The 25,340-nt window shown below is 44.6% G+C and overlaps 2 protein-coding genes across 3 annotated transcripts in view; both read right to left on the bottom strand.

Annotated features, from left to right (window-relative positions):
• mepceb (methylphosphate capping enzyme b) overlaps positions 1–12,196 on the bottom strand; it is an 88,780-nt gene extending 76,584 nt beyond the window's left edge. The window contains exon 1 of the mRNA XM_083993398.1: positions 12,183–12,196. The gene's annotated coding sequence lies outside the window, so the exon portion shown is untranslated. The remainder of the gene's footprint in view (positions 1–12,182) is intronic.
• Positions 1–23,616, bottom strand: tfr2 (transferrin receptor 2). Of its 2 annotated transcripts, XM_083993392.1 has the most exons (18): positions 23,539–23,616; positions 21,250–21,286; positions 20,942–21,146; positions 20,608–20,797; positions 14,893–15,033; positions 14,412–14,520; positions 13,064–13,306; positions 11,490–11,629; positions 9,784–9,959; positions 8,348–8,467; positions 7,129–7,211; positions 6,974–7,037; positions 6,834–6,901; positions 6,248–6,318; positions 6,047–6,131; positions 4,647–4,871; positions 1,425–1,565; positions 2–294 (listed from the first exon to the last, which is right to left on the bottom strand). In XM_083993392.1, exons 2-18 carry the CDS (start codon positions 21,277–21,279, stop codon positions 40–42), a joined length of 2,346 nt encoding a protein of 781 aa, XP_083849518.1. In that variant the 5' UTR covers positions 21,280–21,286; positions 23,539–23,616; the 3' UTR covers positions 2–39. The 2 variants fall into 2 exon arrangements, with proteins under 2 accessions (XP_083849519.1, XP_083849518.1); XM_083993393.1 differs by lacking the exon at positions 4,647–4,871 and having other exon boundaries at positions 1–294.
• Positions 23,617–25,340: the final 1,724 nt, after the last annotated feature.

The raw sequence follows: 25,340 nt of genomic DNA, 5'->3' as shown, positions 1-25,340 counted from the left end.
TTGTGTAGTATCAGAGTTGTGTGTCAGTGTGTTGTGTTATCAGTGTGTGTATGTGTGTGTGTTGTGTATGCTCCACACGTCTCCGTTCAGAGCGTTAGCCGCTCCCTGCAGCGTCCATGTGAACAGAGCTAGCTGGCGTCTGAAGCGTTTCTCGTCGAAGCGCGTGGGGTCGGAGCTCAGCAGCGCCAGGTGTTCGGTCAGAGCGCTCAGCGTGTGGTCGCCGCGGCCGTGGATCACGTGACGGAACGGCGCCTCCACGGCCGACACATACTGGGACAGGAAGTAGTGCTCCACCTGCAGGACGGGAGGGGGACTGTGTGTTTAGGGTGTTTTAGTGTGTCTTTGGTGTGTTTAGGTATGTATGTGTGTTTGTTAGCGTGTTTAAGTATGTATGTGTGTTTGTTAGCATGTTTTAGTGGGTTTGGGTTAGTTTTTTTAGTATGTATTAGTGTTTTTTTAGTGTGTATTAGTATGTATTAGTATGTATTAGAAAAGATTAGTATGAATTAGAAAAGATTATGATAAATATTTTTATTCTGTGGGTAATGGGGGCGGGACTAGATAAGCTTTAGCTTCTCCCGCTTTCCCTTTCGGCCATGTGTATTGTATTATTGAACTAAGATGAAGTGTGATGATGATGATTTAAATTGACATGCCCGAAATAAACAAATTGATTGATTGATTGATTGATTGATTGATTGATTGATTGATTGATTGATTGATTGATTGATTGATTGATTGATTGATTGATTGTGTATTAGTATGTATTAGTGTTTTTAGTGGACGGAACGGTGCCTCCACCGCCGACACGTACTGGGACAGGAAGTAGTGCTCCACCTGCAGGACGGGAGGGGGACTGGGTGTTTAGGGTGTTTTAGTGTGTCTTTGGTGTGTTTAGGTATGTATGTGTGTTTGTTAGCATGTTTTAGTGGGTTAGGGTTAGTTTTTTTAGTATGTATTAGTGTTTTTAGTGTGTATAGACGGAACGGTGCCTCCACCGCCGACACGTACTGGGACAGGAAGTAGTGCTCCACCTGCAGGAGGGGAGGGGGACTGTGTGTTTAGGGTGTTTTAGTCTGTCTTTGGTGTATACTAGGGTTTTTTAGTATGTATTAGTTTTTTTTTTAGACAAGGAAAGGCAATTTTATTAGTATAGCCCGTTTTTACCACCAGTTTGTCTCAAAGGGCTTTACATCCCATCATAACAACATCCTCTGTCCTTAGACCCTCACATCCACTGAGGAGAGAGAGAGGAGGTGTGTGTGTGTGTGTGTGTGTGTGTGTGTGTGTGTGTGTGTGTGTGTGTGTGTGTGTGTGTGTGTGTGTGTGTGTGTGTGTGTATGTATGTGTGTGTGTGTGTGTGTGTGTGTGTGTGTGTGTGTGTGTGTGTGTGTGTGTGTGTGTGTGTGTGTGTGTGTGTGTACCTTCATGATGCGTGTGTTGTAGGAGCGAGCCGTGGTGAGGTCGTGCAGGTCGCTGTTGTCGATGGCTCTCTGAAGAGTTTCTGCTGCTCGACTGTAATCACCTCGAGCACTGAAGACCCACTGAGGAGACAGACCTCTGGACTGGAGACAGGCAGAGAGACAGACAGGTCAGAGAGACAGACAGGTCAGAGAGACAGACCTCTGGACTGGAGACAGGTAGAGAGCACTGTGTCGGGTCCCAACATGCTTCAAGGCATCAACCATCATCCCCAGCCCTAAGAAGCCTTAGGGATGATGGTTGAAGACTAAGCCGAGGTCACAGGCCCCAGTGACTGCAGACCCGTCGCTCTGACCTCTGTTCCCATGAAGGACCTGGAGCACCTTGTCCTGCCGACCTGAAGTCCATAACAGATCCACGGAGCTGGACCCCAGGTTGCCTACAGAGCCAACAGATCCACGGAGGACGCGGTGAACATGGCTCTGCACTACGTACTGGAACATCTGGACACTGTAGGAAACTACGCCAGGATCTTGTCCTTGTCTCTGTTGCTCACCCTGAGCTTTCTCCTGGTTTTCCCTGTTAAAAGGGTTTTCCATGGAGTTTTTCCTCAGCCTTTAACACTATCCTCCTTGCCGACCCCCACCTGTAGGTGGATAACAGACCTTCTGACCAGCAGGTCCCAGCAGGTGAAGCTGGGACCCCACTCTTCTCCCTGTACACCAACAGCTGCACCTCCCTCCACCTGTTGGTCAAGCTCCTGAAGTTCACAGACGACACCACCCTGATTGGTCTCATCACCAGGGGGGGGGGAGTCTGCCTACAGGAGTGAGATCGAACGGATGTAGAGCTGGTGCAGCTGCAACAACCTGGAGCTCAACGCTCAGAAGACAGTGGAGATGGTGGTGGAGTTCAGGAGGAACGCAGTCCCACTCCCTCCCATCACACTGGGGGACGCCGCGGTGGCCCCCGCCCCCGTCGAGGCCCCCGTCGAGGCCCCCGTCGAGGCCCCGTCGAGGCCCCGTCGAGGCCCCGTCGAGGCCCCGTCGAGGCCCCCGTCGAGCCCCCGTCGAGGCCCTGTCGAGGCCCCCGTCGAGGCTCCGTCGAGGCCCCGTCGAGGCCCCCGTCGAGCCCCCGTCGAGGCCCCGTCGAGCCCCCGTCGAGTCATGCCGCTTCCTGGGCATGACCGTCAGCCGGGATCTGAAGTGGGGCATTAACAGTGAGGCCGTCCTGAAGAAGGCCCAGATGAGGATGTTCTTCCTTCGACAGTTGGAATAATTCAGGCTGCCAAGGAGTATGATGGTGAGAGGGTGATTGGCTGTCCCCTGCCCTCCCTCAAGTCCCTGCCCTAAGAAGGACCAGGAAGATCATGGCCGACCCCTCCCACCCTGGCCACGGCCTCTTCACTCCGCTGCCGTCGGGAAGAAGGCTGCGTCTTGTGAAAGCAGAGTGCCTGTTGACAGGAGAACCTGTAGAGGAACCTTTAGAGGAACTGTTCCTACCTGCAGCTCTGCAGAGTGCCTGTTGACAGAGGAACCTTTGGAGGAACTGTTCCTACCTGCAGCTCTGCAGAGTGCCTGTTGACAGAGGAACCTTTAGAGCAGTGGTCCCCAAACTACGGCCCGCGGGCCAGATGCGGCCCGCGTTCAAATTCCAACCGGCCCGCAGCCTCTGTCATAAAAAAAATCAATAATATGCGGCCCGCCAGCACGTACAATTTTGTTTTGTCTCAGCACCTGGGCGCGTTTGTTCCATAGCGGAATGAAATGAAGGGAGTGAAGCCTCTTGTCAGTCATCCAGGATCTTTGTCTCCGTGGGGGGAGGCGGGGCCGCAACCACACACACAGTGCAGCATGTGAGGAGCAACCTTTTTTTTTTTTTACAGTCTATGGGAGCAACGCAAGGTAACGTCAGTTGGCAACTTGGTGACTTTCTCCCTAAATCTGGAGACTTTCCAAACCCTCTCATCGACTTTCTTTTTGACAGAAGCCACTAGCGACAAATCTAGCGACTTTTCCGGTGCTGTTACTGTTACAAACCTTCTGGTTTGGAGACTCGGACGTGAAAGCCCGTCATCACTGCTGTTTTCACCGAGCAACGGTGCTGCCGTGAGCCCCCCGCCCCCGTCCCTACAGCCCCCACCGGAGCTGTCCCCGCTATGAGACCCGCTCCACGCCGCTGACCCCCCCACCACACCGTCTTTAGAGTGACATACACAGCCTCAGTCACTTCTCACCTCATCTACTGTGATGACACGGTCAATATCTATTCAAGTGCAGTTTTGTTGAGACTTGATAAGCCCTTTATTTAATGTTTTGGTTGTGTGTGGTTTTATATTTGAGTGCATCTTTTCTTAACAGAGACAGGGTTTATTCTTGTTTTTGGTTTGATTTTTATTCAAGTGCAATTTTTGATTTTTTAAAAATATAATATAATATAAAATGTAATAATGTTTCAAATTAACCTAGATATGTTTAAGCTTCCTTTTTTTTTCCAGACATTTAGCCTGTCATTTTATGTGGTCTTCAAATATGAAAAGCAGAGTGATTTTGGTAAAAACTTGTTTAGATTTATTTATCTATGTGAAGAAATTAAAAGAATTCCATTTGCAATGAAAAAAAAAGTATTAAATAGTTAATTTGCATTTAATTTTAATGGTTCAAAGGATGTCAGGCTGAATGGTCGGCCGACTCGGCCCCCACACATTTTTACTTCACCAAATCTGGCCCTCTTTGCAAAAAGTTTGGGGACCCCTGCTTTAGAGGAACACATGGCTACTTAATTATGCACGTGCTGACCATATATGGTTGTGCTGAGGCATTCTGGGGGTGGAATATGAGGTGTGTTCATGTCCGCACCATTCTTGGGTCCGGTGTGATTTATCAATGGAATATTGCGGAGAGTTGTGCGTACGCACACCTTGATCAGTGTTTCCCACTAACAGAAAAAAAAAAAAAAGTTTTTTTTTTTTTTTTTCCTCAAGCGAGAGAGGCGGCAGGTTGAGAGGCTGGCTCAGTTATGAAAGGTAGGCCACACCGACATATTGTATAACAAGTGTTATGTGTATGTTCATATAGTAGCCTTTATAAATAAACGTGAATCATTAATAATGTTGGTAGATCATTTTGACTTGGTCACTTTAAAAGTAGCTCTCAGGCTGAAAAAGTGTGAGCACCCCTGCTTTAGAGGAACCTTTAGAGGAACCTTTAGAGGAACTTTCCTACCTGCAGCTCTGCAGAGTGGCGGTTGAGCTCGGCGCTGAACTGCAGCACCGTGTGGGCGTAGGAGGTGATGCGTAGTGGCAGAATGCGGTCGTGGGCCAGTCGCAGCACCATGTCGCCCACCAGCGCCGCTAGGCTCCGCCCCGCGGCGCCCAGTCGCCCCGCTAGCACCTGCTGCAGCCGCGTCGCGCTGTCCAGCGGCGTGTTGACGAAGGGGTACGGACGCTCCTACGGGACACACACACACACACACACTAAATGGAGGAGGGAGCAATTTCAAAAATTGTGAATAAATACTTGGATGGAAACGCCGGAAATTCGAAAAAAGGCAGTAAATGCAAATAAATAACCCTGCAACCCTGCACCACTGCACCAAACAGCACTTTCTTAATGTTATTGTGCAATATCTATTTATTCCTACAGGTTTTATTATTGTACTGATTTTTAATAACTGGATGACTTACTTATTTATTTTTTTCTTGTGTGAGTATACATGTGTGTCATTGAGGTTGTCCTTTTTAGCTTGTTTTAGTCTGTTTTAGCCCTGGAATGGATGTGGGACCACAAATTTCATTGCACTTGTTTGTTGCAATGACAATAAAGGCTATTTGTTAAATGCGCGTAAAAGTTTTTATGCTTTGGGGGGGTGGATTTGTCAGCGTATCGATAAAAGGAAAATGCGACTTTTTGTTATGGAAACAAATGATGTGAATTGAGGCAGAGTTTGTGGGTGAAGCTGCTGGACTTCACCCAGCGACGCCCCGGTGTCCCAGCTCTCCTCTGCTGCACCGCAACACAAACGCGCTCCGTAACCCATAATCTTGTGTTTATGACGGTTAAGACGACACAATCACACGCCGTAACATCGTATATGTTATGTAACGTTTTCCACCGCTCCAGTTATTGATTTTTCACCGGCTTCGTTGTAAACAGATGCACATGGAGGAGAGGAGCGTAACCAGAACAGACTGTCACAGTCTCTACTGTCTTTCTGTGTAAATATCTCATGTTACAACATGAAAACCTGCATCTTAGATTCAAGTGCAGCCTATGTATGTACAGTATTTTCTTTTAAAATGTAGCTGGTGCAGCTTATACAGGTGCGTCTGGTCTGGAAAGTAAGTAAATTGTCCATGATGTTGAGTGTCAGCTGAGTGTCAACTGTTGTCACGCTCTCTTATGACGTAATCTCACGGCGCACCACTCACGGCGCACCACTCCTCTCCCAATAATCTCAAAACAATAACGAATGGAAACGGGCATCAATTTGCATTTGCTTTTTGCGCATTTCACAAAATCCGCTTTTAAATTCGATACATTTGGATGGAAACCCAGTTTGTGTGAGTGTGTGTGTGTGTGTCTATGTGTGTGTGTGTGTGTGTGTGTGTGTGTGTGTGTGAGACCTCGGTGAATCTCAGCTCCATGGCGGGAACTCCTGCGAAGGCGGTGAAACTGTACGCTCCACTGTTCAGGTACAGAGGCTTCATGCTGAGGAGGAGGAGGAGGAGGTGACATCATCACAGTGACATCATCACAGTGTGTGTGTGTGTGTGTGTGTGTGTGTGTGTGTGTGTATGTCTAAGTGTGTGTGTGTGCGTGCTCACATCCTCCAGCTGCCCCCCTCCCTCTCTGCCTGGCTGTAGATGGTCTGACCTGCATGTTTCGGATGCTCCACCTGAAACAGGAAACTCATCAGCACTCGTCAGCAGAGGAACTGTTCTGCCCGACAAAGGCAAAGTGCAGTATCTGCATTTTTTCAATTTTTTTTTTTTTTTGACCAAGCAAAAGTGTAAAGGCATATTCTCTTCAATCTGGTAGAATTTGATATTGGTACTGCTAAAATGTCCAGAGTTATTGGGCTTTTTATTTTGCTGTCCATCCAAAAAAGCACTGTGAAACCAAGGCAAAAGTGCCGTAGCCTATCTGTAGCTAAAACCAAGGCAAAGTGCAGTATCTGCCATAAAACGGTCAAAATTGGTCAGAAAGACGAACTACAAAATACATTTAATTCAGTCCACCTTTATCTAATCAGTTATAGACTTGGTAGTTATTCATCATTTGATGCTTAAACCTGACAATGAGAAACACAAAAAGCTGTTTTTCTCAGCATTTTTACAGATACAGATGCACTTTGCCTTTGCAGTGTTCACCTGTTCACCTGTTTACCTGTTCTCCTGTTCTCCTGTTTACCTGTCTAATAGCAGCATCCAGCAGGTCGACCAGCAGAGGACTGGTGTAGGCCGACAGGACGTCGTCACCTAGGCAACAGAGACACAGTCAGACAGGTGAAGACAGAGACAGAGAGGACAGGTGTATCTGGGGGGACTGACCCATCACAGCCTGGTCCAGACTGAAGTAGGCCACAGCCTTCAGGTGCAGCATGGACAGGTAACCCTGGGAGACGGAGACAGAGCTCAGAGGTCAGAGGTCAGAGGTCAGCCGGTGGTGTCTGCTGCTGCTGCTGCTGCTCTCTGATTGGACGAACCTCCAGCCACTCGGTCGCCCCCACGTTCCCAAAGTCTCCAGCGTCCCAGCTGACGAACAGCAGACTCCTCCGGGGACTGAAGCCTGAGGACAGAGATGTTGCTGGATGTATTCAAATCTTAAAACAGTTACTGGTCCTTTATACATCTCCTTACCCTCTTAGACATATGGCAAATTAATTTTTCACAGTGCCTAAAGTTCACAAAGAAATAGGCCGCAGTTCATTCAAGTACAAAGCTCCATCCGATTGGAACAATCTACCTTCCGTGTTAAAGTCCATCACCTCCTTCTATATCTTTAGAACACATTTATTTTCCCACTTAAGAACAAGCTGCTCATGTTTCTGATGCAGTGGCACTCTGTTGCTCCTGATGTTGCATTGTTGCATTGTGAGTATGATGTTGTATTGCTATGTGTATTTGGTTATGTGTATGTGAGCACTTACATTTACAGGTATGCGTGCATATACAGTATGTATTTGTAATCCAACTTCTTGTGAGCCTGGGATAGGGTGGGTGGGTGGGGGCTGTTGAAGTGGGAGAGCAGTGTGCTTTGTGTCTGTTGTGTATCATTGTAGTAGTATGTCCTTGTGTTATTTTTGTATGTGGGACCCCCTCAAAAACGAGATGCTGCATCTCAAGGGGCTATCCTAAGTAAACTGAAATTGAAATTGAAATAAGCAGCATACTACCGTACTGCCTACTACATACTGCGTTAGTATGTACTGTATACTGCATACTGAATGTAGTATTCAGTATACTACTTCAGCAGACCGACACCGTTCACACCGCAGTAACAGTATACAAGTTTCCAAGAATGCATTTCACAGCAACCGGTAGCAGTAGCTGTAAAACAGGCTAAAAGCTGTTTTATTTCCCGCTCTAGCGCTGTTATTCTGTAACTTTATTAAGTTTTAATATTTTTTAAAGTATATAAAGTAACTGTTTAGATCCCAAATCTACGGCCCGTTGATCCAAACGACGGCTGTTTAGAAGTTTGCTCTGCTCGGCCGGCCAACCTCCGTCCTCATCCCGGGGGAGAAAACCATCGCTAATTAACTTACCCGCAGGTTTTTAGAGGTTTACCACCGTCTGGTTAAATTATTTCTAGGAGATAAATGTTGGTCTCATTGATGAAATCTAACAGCTGTATCAGTAGCATTAGTTAGTCTGAATGTAAAGTGAAGCTTCCTGTGTGTATTGGAGTATGACATCACTAACCTCTGGCCACCATGGAGGAGAAGGTGCGGGCCAGCTCCAGCAGGATGGCCGTCCCCACTCCAGACTTCACCGCTCCAGGACCCAGAGCGTCTCTCTGAGCCCCCAGGATCACATACTGGTCTGAGGGGGGGGCAGAGAGTATTGTTTGTTCTCACATCAGTGGACTCAACATAATTATCCGACAAGACATGCTATAGAAGGGAGGTTTACTTTGCCTAAAGCGAACACTAATGTTGTTTTTGTTTTTAGTAGTGTCATGTTAAAGGGACAACGAGGAGTTTCTCCAGCGGCAGAACCAAAAATTCTGCGACAATAAAAAAAAGTCTGATATTAATGTGGATGAATCTACGTTACCACTTGTTAATGGTCCATTTTAGATAAATCTATGGTTTTGTCTCTATGGTTATTTTGTTATTATTAGTGGTGGTGGAAATGCTGGGCGAGCCGACCAGCGTTTCTTTACTTTCGGTTTCGTGGCGAGTCATGAGAATAACGCCGCCGAATCTCCGTTTATGGTGGGAACTACGACGGTATGTGATCGTCTTCCAACCTCTGACTTTAATTCTTGATGAATGAAAACATGAGTCTGTCTTGCACCGGTCAAAGAATTTCACGGTGCGGAGGCTCATAAATGTAGTGTGAAAACACTTTGCTTTAACAAAACTCCTCGTTGTCCCTTTAATTGTCTCTTTTTGTAGTTTTATTGTCTGTTGGTTTCTGTTTGGATACGTTCTATTTTGTGTGCTGATTTCCTGTGTTTCCTGTTTGTAAGAATTATGTTCCCTATGTCCTTGTTGTTCATTTTAATGGCTTTTAACACCTCGCCAGGAGGACTACAGTTGAAAACTAGCCTTTGGCTAACACTGGCACCTTTACAGTTATGTTTTATTAATATGCACTGTCCTCCTTAAATAAATAAAAAATAAAAAAAATGTGATGAAGAAATCTGTCAGCCATCCTAGAGTGGAATTCGTTGCCACTTTATATTGTGTGAGAGGTATAAATTCTTGCTCAAACAGTTTCTTCTAATGTTGCAGCTGCAGTAGTTGGTATAATGCTATATAATATAGTGCCTGTTCTCTTCCCTGCCCTGTGAGATTACTATTTTGGTGTTTGTATGTTTTGCTATATTGCTTTCCCCTTGTATGTGTATATTTACTGATTCTTAATTGTATTGTACAAGTGGTGTATTGTGTCTTGTGTTATACGTATGTCTGCGTCTACTGTATGATTGTTTTTGTTGTACTTTTTCCTTGATGGACTTGGAAGAATATAATAGTCAATTCCGACTTAATGTTTGGAAGGAAGAATAGTGCTAATGCTAATGTGCTGGTGCTAATGGAGATCCAATAAATGAAATGAAATGAACAGGTGACAGGTGGTAACAGGTGTTTAGGTGTGTAGTTAGGTGTGTAGTTAGATAGGTGTAGTAGCACCTGGCTCCACCCGCCCCTCCAGGGAGGAGAAGACGTTGTTCAGCAGCACCGGAGTCATCACGTTGTGGACGGAGAGTCTGACCTGTCGGCCGGCGCTGAGCTGAGGCCCCACCACACAGGACACGTAGGGGAGGCGTCCTCTCCAGGGGGGGGGGCAGGGCCGGCCCGACACCTGGCTGAGACAAGAGGGGGGGGGGGGGGGGTGAACACCTGGCTGAGACGGGGGGGGGACTGTGTGTTCAAGCAGCAGCTTCAGGAGGAACTGGACCAGAACCAGAAGTAAAACGGACTCTAACCCTCAGCTGAGCAGGTGGGCTGATGGCAAGGCAATTTTATTAGTATAGCCCGTTTTTACCAACAGTTTGTCTCAAAGGGCTTTACATCCCATCATAACAACATCCTCTGTCCTTAGACCCTCACATCCACTGAGGAAAAACTCCATGGAAAACCCTTTTAACAGGGAAAACCAGGAGAAAGCTCAGGGTGAGCAACAGAGGAGGGATCCCTCACCCAGGACGGACAGACGGGACAGAGATGTTGTTACAGACAAGAAAACAGTTTATAACAGAGAATGTGAGAAACATGGAAATGTTAACAACAGCTGAAGGAGGAAACTTCTGGTAGGCAAGGGAGACAGGGAGAGCAGACCAGCTTAATGGGAGGACTGGATGGCAGACTGGTTCATAGGAAGAGAGAGCAGACCAGCTTAATGGGAGGACTGGATGGCAGACTGGTTCATGGGAAGAGAGGGCAGACCAGCTTAATGGGAGGACTGGATGGCAGACTGGTTCATAGGAAGAGAGGGCAGACCAGCTTAATGGAGGACTGGATGGCAGACTGGTTCATGGGAAGGGAGGACAGACCAGCTTAATGGGAGGACTGGATGGCAGACTGGTTCATAGGAAGAGAGGGCAGACCAGCTTAATGGGAGGACTGGATGGCAGACTGGTTCATAGGAAGAGAGGGCAGACCAGCTTAATGGGAGGACTGGATGGCAGACTGGTTCATGGGAAGAGAGGACAGACCAGCTTAATGGGAGGACTGGATGGCAGACTGGTTCATAGGAAGGGAGGGCAGACCAGCTTAATGGGAGGACTGGATGGCAGACTGGTTCATGGGAAGAGAGGACAGACCAGCTTAATGGGAGGACTGGATGGCAGACTGGTTCATGGGAAGAGAGGACAGACCAGCTTAATGGGAGGACTGGATGGCAGACTGGTTCATGGGAAGGGAGGGCAGACCAGCTTAATGGGAGGACTGGATGGCAGACTGGTTCATAGGAAGAGAGGACAGACCAGCTTAATGGGAGGACTGGATGGCAGACTGGTTCATAGGAAGAGAGGACAGACCAGCTTAATGGGAGGACTGGATGGCAGACTGGTTCATAGGAAGAGAGGACAGACCAGCTTAATGGGAGGACTGGATGGCAGACTGGTTCATAGGAAGAGAGAGCAGACCAGCTTAATGGGAGGACTGGATGGCAGACTGGTTCATAGGAAGAGAGAGCAGACCAGCTTAATGGGAGGACTGGATGGCAGACTGGTTCATAGAGGACAGACCAGCTTAATGGGAGGACTGGATGGCAGACTGGTTCATAGGAAGAGAGAGCAGACCGGTTTAACAGCAGGGGGAAAAGGGGGGGTTGTTACCTGAGCAGCTTGGCGGCTGCAGTGGGGGGGGTTACCTGGGGGGGGGGGGGTTGTTACCTGAGCAGCTTGGCGGCGGTGGAGGCGGTGATGGGCAGAGCAGGGATGAGAGGAAGACCAGACGACTGGATGGGAGGAAACTGGGTGTGGTTGAAGGATGGGAACCCTGGAGTGAAGGGGTCACCTGACCCCAGGTGGACCTGGGGGGGGGGGGGGGGCAGGGGGGGGAAAGAGGGGGTTAGAGAGAGAGGAGTGACCATAGACTGTATAAAGAATGGATGTAGCACCATGACGTCACCCATTGGTTTGGGGGAGTCTGTTTTGTGCTCCTACTACAGCATTTGAACGGGCGCGTACCTATGTTGCTGGTCGATGGACTCTCTCTACTTATCTGGACTCTCTCTCTCTCTATCTGGCCTGTCTAGCCTCTACCTGGTCTTTTTACTAAACTTAACCAACTTCTTTCTTCATTGCCTAAACCCAACCAATGGGACAATGGGAAACTCTGCAAAGTCACAACTCCACTTCCAGGTATGGGACCAAAAATTGCATGTTCCCCGGGTCCTTCTGGGGAAAAAGGACCCTATCCACCACATTCCGGAGAACGACGCTGGGTGTCGCCATGACACTCCATTCATTACATTTTAGATTAACGTTAGCTGGGCCAACCGTTAGCCGTTAGCAGTGTCTTAAATAACTCAATAAACAGCCCATGAAAACAAATTTTTTTCCAGCAGATATCTTTGTTACAACATGACTGAGCTAACTGGAGTAGTTTCATGTCGTATCCGACACTGGTCCGACAACGGGAGGGTTTTAACAGCTGACGACGATGTTAGTTTGCTGCTGCTGTTAGCTGTCAGCAGCAGCAAAGCTAATGGCTACGATAACCATGACTAGTTGCAGAGGCGTGCACACAGAGGTGGTGGTGTTTGTTCGGTAATTCGTTTTGTAGACCAGACAAACATCAGATTAGTCAGGGCGGTTTTGGCAGCCCGGAGCCCCCACATTTGGTGCCTACACCGGTGGCTAACGCTACCAGTTAGCCGCTAACGCTACCAGTTAGCCGCTCGCTAGAATGCTACTACGGGGTTGAAAACCGACTTCCGTTGTGGTGTGACGCAATGGATCATGGGAAAATAAAGTGGTGGATAGAACCCTTTTTCTAAAGAAGGGTCCTATGTTTTCCCCCGGTCACAAACACAGCGGGGAACATAGGGATGATCCCAAATGAACGGCGCCATCTTGGATTTTAGTGTGATACAGTAACTTGTGGTGCAAAAAAATCAGATTAATGAGCATCTGTCCTGTCTGTCTGTCTGAGTGACAGCAGGAACGGCCAATCACACGTTAGCAAGAAACGGCAGAGCCAATCGATGAGCTTGTGGGCGGGGTCTAAAGGGTTAGTGTGTATCTCAGTGTGTATCTCAGTGTGTATCTCAGTGTGTGTGTATTACGTGCTCAGACACAGCAGTGTGAGTGTGTATTACGTGCTCGGAGTGTGAGTGTGTATTACGTGCTCAGACACAGCGGTGTGTGTGTGTATTACGTGCTCGGAGTGTGAGTGTGTATTACGTGCTCAGACACAGCGGTGTGTGTGTGTATTACGTGCTCGGAGTGTGAGTGTGTATTACGTGCTCGGACACAGCGGTGTGTGTGTTCAGCCCCAGGCGGCGGGGGTCCTGGGGCAGGTCTGCAGGGTCGGGGTAGATCAAGGCTCCGCCCCCTCCGCTCCTCTCGGCCAACCAGACCTTCTCGGCGAAGCTGACCCCGCCCCCCACGCGCATCACCACCAGGCGGCCAATCACGGACACGCCCACGCTGCTGAGCCAGCTGAAGTCCTCGGGACGCCCGTAGTTGGCGTAGACCACGCCCCCCTGACCACGGAGAGAGAGAGAGGGGACAGGTGAGACGTTACCTGGTTGCCATGGTGACAGGAGGAGGAGGAGGAGGGGCCAGGTCAACCAACAAAAAAACTGAAGCGATGGTTTTTGGCCCCAGTGGCTCTTGTGTGCACCCCCCCGTTGACTTGGCAGACCTACAAACTCTGGAGTAGTGAAAAAGGTGACAACATACAAAACTAAAACCCTCTTCCATTCACTTCTACTACCCTGGTTGACATAAAAAAGGTAACTGTAGCCAAAAGGTGACCAGTTTGCAGGTGTGCTTGGGCCCCTTGGCACACACACTATATGAAGCCAACGGTCACAAACTTGGGTTTTAAGATGGACAGTGATTTTAAATTGTCAACAGTCAAGTCCAGCTTCTTTCACCTCAGACAGCTGGCAAAGGTGAAGCCCTTTCTTGCACATCAGCACTTTGAAACAGTCGGCTGGATTACTGTAACGCACTTTACTTTGGAGTCAGCCAGTCGTCCCTCACACGTCTCCAGTTGGTGCAAAACGCTGCTGCTGCCTTTTAACTGGAACACGCAAGAGGGAGCACATCACTCCCATCCTGGCCTCCCTCCACTGGCTGCCTCTGCACTTTAGAGTTCATTTTAAGATTCTTTTATTTGTTTTTAAATCTTTAAATGATCTCGCCCCGCCTCACCTCTCTGAGCTGCTCCATCCTTACACTCCAGCTCGGTGCCTCAGGTCAGCTGATCTGCTGCTCCTGGAGGTACCGAGGTCTAAGCAGAAGCTCCGAGGGGACTGAGCCTTTTCCACTCCCTTTGTACATAAGACAAGCTCCCTCACTGTCCATTTGTAAAACTCGTCTTAAAACCCATTTTTATTCCTTGGCTTTCAACCCAGCATGAGACTCTATCTCTGTTTTAGTGTTTTATTGTTTCAACATTATTATTGTTTTTAGTGTCTATATTGTTTTTATGTCTTATGTTTTTACTGTTTCTACATTGTTTTTATTATGTTCTATTTTTACTTGTGTACAGCACTTTGTTCCAGCTGAGGCTGCTCTTAAAGTGCTTTATAAATAAAGTTGAGTTGAGTTGAGTTGAGTTGAGTTGAGTTGAGGTCTCACCGTGGTCGTTCCCGTGGCGCTGTACGGACAGAAGTCTGACGGAGGGACGAAGATCTGCTCCAGAACCGAACCAGAGGCGTCCAGCAGAGACACAGAGCTACGCACCGACCTGCAACACACACATTATAATAAAGAAATGATAAGTATAATTTGATATGACCAAGACACCTAAAAACAAAAACACGGCCGTTTTCATCAATTTAGCAGCAAGTGGGCAACACACATACATTGGAGTGAATGGGTTTTCTGGGCGCTTTTGCAATACCCATATCCTGCCACTAGGGGGGCAAAACCCTTAAACCCTTAAACCCTTACCACGGGAGTCAATGGTGGTGTCCTTACTCTCTTTTACAGTGCTCTATGTGACTCCACCCTCCTCCTCCAATCACAGAGCAGCGCTGCCGTGGAGGGGGCGGGGCCTGTATGTGAGAAGGGGCGGGGCCTGTATCTATGAAGGGGGCGGGGCCTGTGGTGGTCCTACCTGTGGGGGAACTGCAGCGTGGCGAACAGAGACTCGGTCCAGGTGTGGTCCATCTTCAGCTTAGAGAACCGAGCCAGAACCTCCGAGGCCAAAGACGTTCCCTCAGCAGAACCAGGAGGGTGAGACGCCCTGCTCACACGGCTAAAGATATAAATATATATATAAATATATATATATATATAAATACACTCGAACTACAACCAGAAACGGGTCAGGACATGAATATATACATATACAGGGTAACACTTTACACTAAGGTACACAAAATTAGAGTAGTTAATGAGTAACTAATGAGTAACTAATGAGGAACTAATGAGTAGTTAGTGAGGAACTAAGCTACACAAAATTACAGTAGTTACTGAGGAACTAAGCTACACAAAATTACAGTAGTTACTGAGGAACTACTGATTAATTAACTATTAGTTAATGGTCAGTTCTTCAGGAACCCCTGATCAAATTTCAGAGGAGTAGTTACTGAGGAACTAATGAGTAGTTAGTTAGGGAACTGAGATACACAAAATTAGAGTAGTTACTGAGGAACTAATGATTAACTAACTATTAGTTAATGGTCAGTTCTTCAGGAACCGCTGATCAAATTTCAGAGGAGTAGTTACTGAGGAACTAATGAGGAACTATTAATGATCAGTTCTTCATTAACTCATGATCAAATTTCATAGAAAGTTAATCACAACTTGATGATAAGTGAACTAGTTACTTCATCAGTACAGAATCATTACTCAGTAACATGTCCAGTAGTTAACCTTTATGACCTAAAGTGACACATAATGAGTGGTTTTTCATTTCTTCATCTTCATCTTTACATTAGTAGTTCCTTAAAAAATCACAGACAGCAGGATTCTTTAGAAGATTTTATTCATTAATTTCAGACCACATACACATCAATATGACCATCCATGTTGCCTTCGAAATAAATATGATAGTTTGTCACATGTTTGGTAGGCTAAATGAATGTATCATGGGGCTGTGTAGTACTGTATACTGATCACACCGTGGTTCACAGTAAAGTTGTTTGAGGTGCACAAAATTTAGAGTAGTTATTTACTATGAAACAAATTTGGAATGAATGAGGAACTCACTATTAGTTAATGGTGAGTTATTCAGTAACTCCTAATCAAATTACTGAGGAACTAACTATTACTTAATCATTAGTTACCCTTTTTGTGTACCTTAAGGTAAAGTGAGACATCAAAATGAGTAGGTAATGAGTACTGAATCATTACTTAGTCATTAGTTACCCTTTTTGTGTACCTTATAGTAAAGTGAGAAATCAAATTGAGTAGGTAATGAGTACTGAATCATTAGTTACCCTTTTTGTGTACCTTATAGTAAAGTGAGACATCAAAATGACTAGGTAATGAGTACTGAATCATTACTGAATCATGAGTTACTCTTTTTGTGTACCTTATAGTAAAGTGAGACATCAAAATGAGTAGGTAATAAGTACTGAATCATTACTGAATCATTAGTTACTATTTTTGTGTAAGGTACACAAACATTACAGTAGTTACTGATGAACTAATGAGGAACCAAAATAATCATTTGCCTCCATGTGCACCAAAATGACATAGAATGTAAAACAACAACAAAAACCTTTGTAACTTACTTGCTTAAAAAAAAAAAGTCATTTGTCTTTTATTTTGGAAACAAGATCTTCAATTCCGGTGGCTCACCTGTGCAGCTACTGTGAGGAGCAGTGAATTCATTTGACGACGATGAGAGAAGTAATGGACAGAGCAAGGAAGAGCAGAAGCTCCCATCTCAACTATATCAGAGACGTTCTATATCTCGAGGATGAGGATGTGACCGTACAGTATAAGTACATTTTAATGGTATCTCTCTCTTTTTTTTTAATATATACAAATTCGGAAAGATTGCTCCTCAAATTTACTGTAAGATAACTTTGTCCAAAGTGAATTTAGCCCTCTAAAACCGACCGTAGTTTGGTTAACCGAACGTTACATTGATGCTACGCTTGCACATGTTTTACAAAACATTAAATAACTTATGAACCGTTTATGATAGAGACGAGCTGTGAACAGCATCTGAATCGGGGGGTTATCCGCTTTCCGAGGGTCCTTGAATGGTGCCTCTACGACAACACGTGACACAGGAAGAGAAGCTAAACCGAGCATAGCATTGATGCTGCGGTTGCACATTTTTGTCAAAATATTTAATAACTTATGAACCGTATATGATAGAGACGAGTTGTGAACAGCATCTGAATCACTGGATTTTTTTAATGGTGCCTCTATGACAACAAGGGACGATATGCATCATGTAACCACATGGTAAGGGAACAGAGCTAAACCGAGCTAGCATCAATGCAACACTTGAGCATACTTTCATAGAGGCACCATTCAAGGACCCTCGGAAAGCAAAGAATCCCACGATGATGCAGTTAACAGGTTATTTAATGTTTTGTACAACGTGTGCAAGTGTAGCATCAATGCTACATTCTGTTAACCGACCATAGCATCGATGCTATGCTAGGTCACTTTGGAGAAAGTTAGCATAGTAAAATTTGAGGAGTCATCTTACACATCTTCCAAAAAAAAAAAAAAGACAGATACCATTAAAATATCACTGTACGGTCACACACTCATCCTCGAGATATCGTCGAAATGGGATTTTCCTTCTTTTGCTTTTCCCTGCATGGTCCATTGCTTCTCTTGTGGCATGGTCAATTGCTTCTCTTGTGCCAAGTGAATTCACTGCTCCTCACAGTAAAGGTGCACAGGAAATGATGATCTCGTTTCCAAAATAAAAGACAAATGACACTTTGTAAATGACCTTTAATATGATAAGAACATTACTTCATTTGTTGTTATTATGTTTATTTATTTAGTTTCTGAACATTAGTCAAGGTCAGGGCTTTATTTCTTATATATTAAGCCGACGTTATATTCAGTGCTTTTATTTTGAAAGCGTCTCGCCGAGACCTCATAAACTTCCGGTGCTACGGATTTTACCGGCAGTGTGTCTGCAAGGCCAGAGTGTCTTCAATGCTAAAAGTGTGCCTAACTTACATGAAACGCCCTAGCACCTGGCTAATAAGGGGCACAAGGTTTGTTTTTGTACCTTTTCATGTTATATTTATGTCCGGCTCGAGTTTGGTCGCCGTTGATAGTCTCATGTATGGAACATGTTGTGGTTAGCGGTAGCTATTAGCATTGGCCAGCTCGGCTTAGTTAGCTTAGTTTAGCTCCATCTCACTTCAATACATTGAAGTGAGATGAAGCTAAGCTAACTCGTTGATTGTTTTATTAATGCAACAGGACTGTTTTGTCTGTTTGATGTGAGGTCTGGTAAGGTTAAAAACAGTTTATTGGATTAAAAACAAACGGTTAAAAATATTTATTTCATGGTAATACAGCACTCCATTTGGATATTGTCTTTTGATTAAATAGATAAAAAGGGAGTCAACTTACATGATTGTTTATGTGATAAAAGCAGTTAAAAATAATTTCATTTATGTAAAAGGAAAGGTAACTGTATTTTATTTTCTTCTCATAGCTCTTACGGTGTGTCTGCAACTGAATACGGTCCATGGAATGAAGGAATGTGAACCATCAGTTTCATCATTTGTGACCATCATTTAGCTGGGGACGCTACACACTTGTTATTTTTTATTAGGCTATTATTAAAACAAGAAAGCTACAATGGTTTTTCTTTTCTTTTCTTTCTCTTTTTATTTTTATTTTTTTTTAACATTCTATCATATTTTCTTGTGTGTGGACATAAAAAAAATGTTATTTTGGTGTACCTGTGCAGGTAAAATCTTATTTTGGTGCCCGTGAAGACAAAAGTTATTTTGGTGCACATAGAGGCAAATGATTATTTTGGTTCTTCATTAGTTCATCAGTAACTACTGTAATGTTTGTGTACCTTACACAAAAATAGTAACTAATGACTAGGTAATGATTCAGTACTTATTACCTACTCATATTGATGTCTCACTTTACTATAAGGTACACAAAAAGGGTAACTAATGATTCAGTAATGATTCAGTACTCATTACCTAGTCATTTTGATGTCTCACTTTACTATAAGGTACACGAAAAGGGTAACTAATGATTCAGTAATGATTCAGTACTCATTACCTACTCATTTTGATGTCTCACTTTACTATAAGGTACACAAAAAGGGTAACTAATGATTCAGTACTCATTACCTACTCATTTTGATGTCTCACTTTACCTTAAGGTACACAAAAAGGGTAACTAATGATTAATTAATAGTTAGTTCCTCAGTAATTTGATTAGGAGTTACTGAAGAACTCACCATTAACTAATAGTGAGTTCCTCATTCATTCCAAATTTGTTTCATAGTAAATAACTACTCAAACACCTTTACTGTGAACCACGGTTTGATCAGTATACAGTACTACACAGCCCCATGATACATTCATTTAGCCTACCAAACATGTGACAAACTATCATATTTATTTCGAAGGCAACATGGATGGTCATATTGATGTGTATGTGGTCTGAAATTAATGAATAAAATCTTCTAAAGAATCCTGCTGTCTGTGATTTTTTAAGGAACTACTAATGTAAAGATGAAGATGAAGAAATGAAAAACCACTCATTATGTGTCACTTTAGGTCATAAAGGTTAACTACTGGACATGTTACTGAGTAATGATTCTGTACTGATGAAGTAACTAGTTCACTAATCATCAAGTTGTGATTAACTTTCTATGAAATTTGATCATGAGTTAATGAAGAACTGATCATTAATAGTTCCTCATTAGTTCCTCAGTAACTACTCCTCTGAAATTTGATCAGCGGTTCCTGAAGAACTGACCATTAACTAATAGTTAATTAATCATTAGTTCCTCAGTAACTACTCTAATTTTGTGTATCTCAGTTCCCTAACCAACTACTCATTAGTTCCTCAGTAACTACTCCTCTGAAATTTGATCAGGGGTTCCTGAAGAACTGACCATTAACTAATAGTTAATTAATCAGTAGTTCCTCAGTAACTACTGTAATTTTGTGTAGCTTAGTTCCTCAGTAACTACTGTAATTTTGTGTAGCTTAGTTCCTCAGTAACTACTCATTAGTTCCTCATTAGTTACTCATTAGTTACTCATTAACTACTCTAATTTTGTGTACCTTAGTGTAAAGTGTTACCATATACAGCTCTGTAAAAACTAAAGGGACCACTACTACTACTTAATAAACCAGCTTCTCTACATGTGGCAGCCATTGATTCCAGTGTCTATTGAACTCCAACACCAGCACCTCACTCTACTGAGCTGCTCACCTGAACCTAATCAGATTTAATGAGGAAGAAAGATTATAAATAAATAAATAAATAAAAACACTGCTGCGATTAAAAATTGGGATTATCCCACCAATGTTGATTTCTAAACTCTTCCTAAGTGTTTTCTTTGCATTATACGGTAGCCTAAGGTCTGAAAACACCAGAATCTTTTTGTTATTTTGACCAGTTGCCATTTTCTGCAAATAAATAAATGCTCTAAATGACAATATTTTTATTTCCAATTTGGGAGAAATGTTGTCAGTAGGTTATAGAATGAAACCAAAGTGTTCATTTTACTCAAACACACAGCTATGAAGAGTAAAACCAGAGGACACAGTTTGAAGTGTCTTCATTTTTTCCAGAGCTTGTATGTATAGGTATATATGATTATTATTAGTTTGTATGTGTGTTATGTTGTGGTTGTAACCTGACGGTGCGGTAGACGTCCTCCTCCTGCAGCAGCGTCTTCATCATGTCTCTCAGCTCCCCCAGGTAAAGCTCCGCCCCCCCCTCTGCAGGTGATGTAGCTCCGCCCCCCGGGCTCTCAGGCTCCGCCCCCTCTCCATCCGGGGAGCAGAGGCCCCGCCCCCCGAACACAGCGTAGGCCAATAGGAACGCTGCAGAGACAGGACACGCCCCCTCTGTTCACATGATCAACCTGAGTCTGTGTGTGTGTGTGTGTGTGTGTGTGTGTGTGTGTGTGTGTGTGTGTGTGTGTGTGTGTGTGTGTGTGTGTGTGTCTGTATGTGTGTGTGTGTTACCGGTGGTGAAGATAACGAGTCCACACACACACAGCAGCGTCCCAGCTCTGCGGTAACCATGGTTTCTCCTCAGCACCAGGGCTGTGATGTCATCGATAAGCCCCGCCCCCGTCTCCTCCTCGTCGCCCTCTGATGTCACAAACGTCATCACCTCCCTCGTAGCTCCGCCCACTTCCTCCTCCTCTTCCTCCTCCTCTGCTGCGGCCTGAGAGAGGGAGGGGGGAGAGGGGCCGTCACCATGGTAACAGGTCACAGGGGGAGGGGCCATCACCATGGTAACAGGTCACAGGGGGCGGGGCCAGACTCACCTGTGTCAGCTGAGTCCTGATGGCGTCCATGATGAACCTTCAGAGAGACGAGATGAGGACAGAGAATCAGTTGTATTGATCTCCAGATGTGGTCACTGTCACAGGAGTTATTACACTGGTTGTTTTCCTCTCCGTGGGTCAAAGAGGCAGACACTCTAACTACATTTAAGTCTAGGCTTAAGACCTTCCTTTATGACAGGGCTTTTAGTTAGGGCTGGTTCAGGTAGCTCTGAACCAGTCTGCCATCCAGTCCTCCCATTAAGCTGGTCTGCCCACCTTCCCATGAACCAGTCTGCCATCCAGTCCTCCCATTAAGCTGGTCTGTCCTCTCTTCCTATGAACCAGTCTGCCATCCAGTCCTCCCATTAAGCTGGTCTGTCCTCTCTCCCTATGAACCAGTCTGCCATCCAGTCCTCCCATTAAGCTGGTCTGCTCTCTCTTCCTATGAACCAGTCTGCCATCCAGTCCTCCCATTAAGCTGGTCTGTCCTCTCTTCCTATGAACCAGTCTGCCATCCAGTCCTCCCATTAAGCTGGTCTGCCCTCTCTTCCCATGAACCAGTCTGCCATCCAGTCCTCCCATTAAGCTGGTCTGTCCTCCCTTCCTATGAACCAGTCTGCCATCCAGTCCTCCCATTAAGCTGGTCTGTCCTCCCTTCCTATGAACCAGTCTGCCATCCAGTCCTCCCATTAAGCTGGTCTGTCCTCTCTTCCCATGAACCAGTCTGCCATCCAGTCCTCCCATTAAGCTGGTCTGTCCTCCCTTCCTATGAACCAGTCTGCCATCCAGTCCTCCCATTAAGCTGGTCTGTCCTCTCTTCCTATGAACCAGTCTGCCATCCAGTCCTCCCATTAAGCTGGTCTGCTCTCCCTGCCTCCCTTGCCTACCAGAAGCTTCCTCCTTCCATGATGGGATGTAAAGCCCTTTGAGATAAAGTGTTTGTAAAAACGGGCTATACAAATAAAACTGCCTTGCCTTGCCTCACTAGTTCTGGTTTTCATGTAACACTCATTCATTCTGCAGATGGATACGAGAGTAGAGAGGGAGCGTGACAGAGAGAAGCAGCAGGTTTCATGTTTTCCTGAACTGAACTAATTAGAAACCAAGAGAAACAAACATCTGTAAACATCTGTGTCCAATGTCTCTGATAATCTGACAACAGGTTTCACTCCACGCAGACACTTCACTAACTTTATTTTGAAAGAACTAGACGTTTACTTAGTAAACAGTGACGTGCTAATAGAAACTCTGACTCAGCTTCCTGTATTATTATTATTATAACGTGACCTAATAAATCTCAAATCACTATTTCCTCTTTATCTTCAGGTAGTTTCAGGTGTAAAAGCAGAACTCAGATCTGCGTCACTTCTGATACAACATGTAAACAGACGGATCAGAAGAATCAGACCGAGTAAAGACCGACTCGGACTCTTCTACTCACGCTGCCACGTCTACAAATCACTGTGGAGCATGAAACTGATATATTTTACCCTGTGGTAAAGCCACTGTGGTTCACCAGCAAGTCTCTGCCGTTCAGAAAGAACATTAGTTTGGAAACTTTTTCACTAATAACTTCTCGTAGAGAGCAACACTGCCTCTTGTTTATTTACAAAGTATTGATTGGGAAGCTCCCAACCTACTTAACATCTTTGTTAGACTTCAGTCTACCAAGCCCCACCCACTCAGCATCATTTATTAGGTTAGATATTCCACGTGTAAATACTGAGGGAGGAAAGAAAGCTTTTAGCTTCTTTGCCCTGGACAAGTGGAATAAATGACAGGATTCGCTCAAACTGAAACAGTTTATTCCAGTGGAGTCCTTCAGAAGTCTCTTAGACTTTGTCTTTTACACTGAATGTACTTGTCTTCCATGAAGCTGTGACCCTAAATGTAGTAAATGTGTAAATGTATATGCTGTTCTCCTTGTGTCTGCTCAGTGTATCTCTGATTCTGACACTTGTTGATCATAGTGTGTGCGTTGCTTACAATTGTGTTGTTTTTGTTTTTTATCTCTGTAATCAGGGCGTCACTGAAAAAGAGAGCCTGCTCTCAATTGGTTTCCATGAATAAATAAAGGTTTGAAATGAAATGAAATGAAAAATAACAGTGTGTAAGTTTGTAACCAGGAGGTTCTGGTCAGATACAGGTCTGTGATTGGCTCCTCAGAGAGGTCAGAGGTCAGCGTCTGTTTGATCTGCTGCAGTTATTAACACACACACCCACACACACACACACACACACACACACACACACACAGCCTCTTGAAGCAGCTGAATCGTGTCGTCGTACCTGTGAAGTCAAAAGCAGCTGGAAGCGTCCGTCCTCTTCTTCTCCGTCCTCGGTCTGCGTCCTGTTGAAACTCTCTCTGGACTTTGAAACCTCTGAACCAACGAACTGTTTTCACTGCAAACACACACACACACACACACACACACACACACACACACACACACACACACACACACACACACACACACACACACACACACACATCACCATGGAAACCATATATATATGTAACTATATATTAACTATAATATAACTATTTATTATGTATGTATTTAGGAACAGTTAGTGTGTGTTTGTGTTCTACTCTATGTGGTACAATATTTTATTCCATTGTTGTTCTTTTTTTTTGTCATTTACTTTTTATTGGTTTTTGATTTTACATGTAAACGAACAAACAGGCAAACAATCTACATAAAGACCTATAGATCAGCGGTTCTCCACTAGTCTCACTCTGGGCTCCACATCGTCCCATGGTCATTAAGTCACGACCCACTTTTATAGAATTCAAACCAAGATATATATATTTTTTTTTAAAGCCTTTAAAAACTCATTCTGCTCTTTATTGAGCAAAGTGCATTTCAGAGCACATGAATGAAACTGAGGAGTTACCATGACAACTGCATGTACGGACGAGAATAAAAAAACATCAAACTGCACAAAATAAAGACCCACAAAACGATATATTTGACTTCTAATGCATCTCTGCATTCAGAGCATGTTCACTAAAGTGAATAAATATCAAATTGCACAAAACAAAGACCCACAAAACAAAACCAGATTCACTGCATCAGGCCACATTAATAAGAAACTGATATCTTTGCATTCAGAGCAAATGGAGCAAATAATCAGAAAGTGAGGAGGAGCATTACAACTGCATGTGTTCACGTGTCTCGTGTGCCTTTCAAAATAAGTTATTTTTCAAAATAAAAGACATGTCCAACATCAGATGTGCATTAAATATTATTTACTTTTCTGACCAGCTGTCCGCGACCCATCCAGAACGGGTCTAGACCCACTTTTGGGTCCCGACCCACCAGTTCAGAACCACTGGTCTAGTGGTCCAGGTGTCCAGGTGTTCTGGTCTCTGTGGAAACCAGCAGAAGAGGACGTGAAACAGAGAAGTGTCCTCTGGGACAGTTTCACACCGAGACTCACATCACTAAAATAAAACTGTGGCTGAAAACGACCCAGAGGTTTCTGTCTGTGTGAGACTGAGGACAGACAGAGAGGACATACTGCAAAAACTCTAAATCTCACCAAGAATATTTGTCTTATTTCTACTCAAAACAAATCTCATTATTAAGACACACTAAAAAGCAGCTTGTTTTTAGACACTTTTTACTTCTTTCAAGCAGATTTTCACTTGAAATAAGTAGAAAAATCTGATAGTGGAGCAAGTTTTTCTTTCTTATTACACAAAAAACTTGCTTTCACTGGCAGATTTTTCTACTTATTTCAAGTGAAAATTTGTTTGAAACAAATGAAAATTATCTAAAAACAAGTTCATGTTTAGGTGATGAGTCTTATTCTAAGTGGAAAGAGATTAGTTTTGACAAGAAATAAGACATTTTGACAAGAAGTAAGACTCGTTCAGACTGAAACAACAACCGGTTCAGAACCAAAGTAACCAAGAAATAACCAAGAAACAGTTGGTTCTTCCCTGTGAACGGTGACATCACCAGGGGGCGTGTCTTATTCTAGTTGTGTGACATCACCAGGGGGCGTGTCTTATTCTAGTTGTGTGACATCACCAGGGGGCGTGTCTTATTCTAGTTGTGTGAAGACGAACAGGAAGGAGGAGG

This window comes from Trachurus trachurus, assembly GCF_905171665.1.
Source record: "Trachurus trachurus genome assembly, chromosome: 18".
Classification (NCBI taxonomy): domain Eukaryota; kingdom Metazoa; phylum Chordata; class Actinopteri; order Carangiformes; family Carangidae; genus Trachurus; species Trachurus trachurus.
Note: the sequence above shows the minus strand (reverse complement) of the source record. Positions and strands in the feature narration are given on the sequence as shown.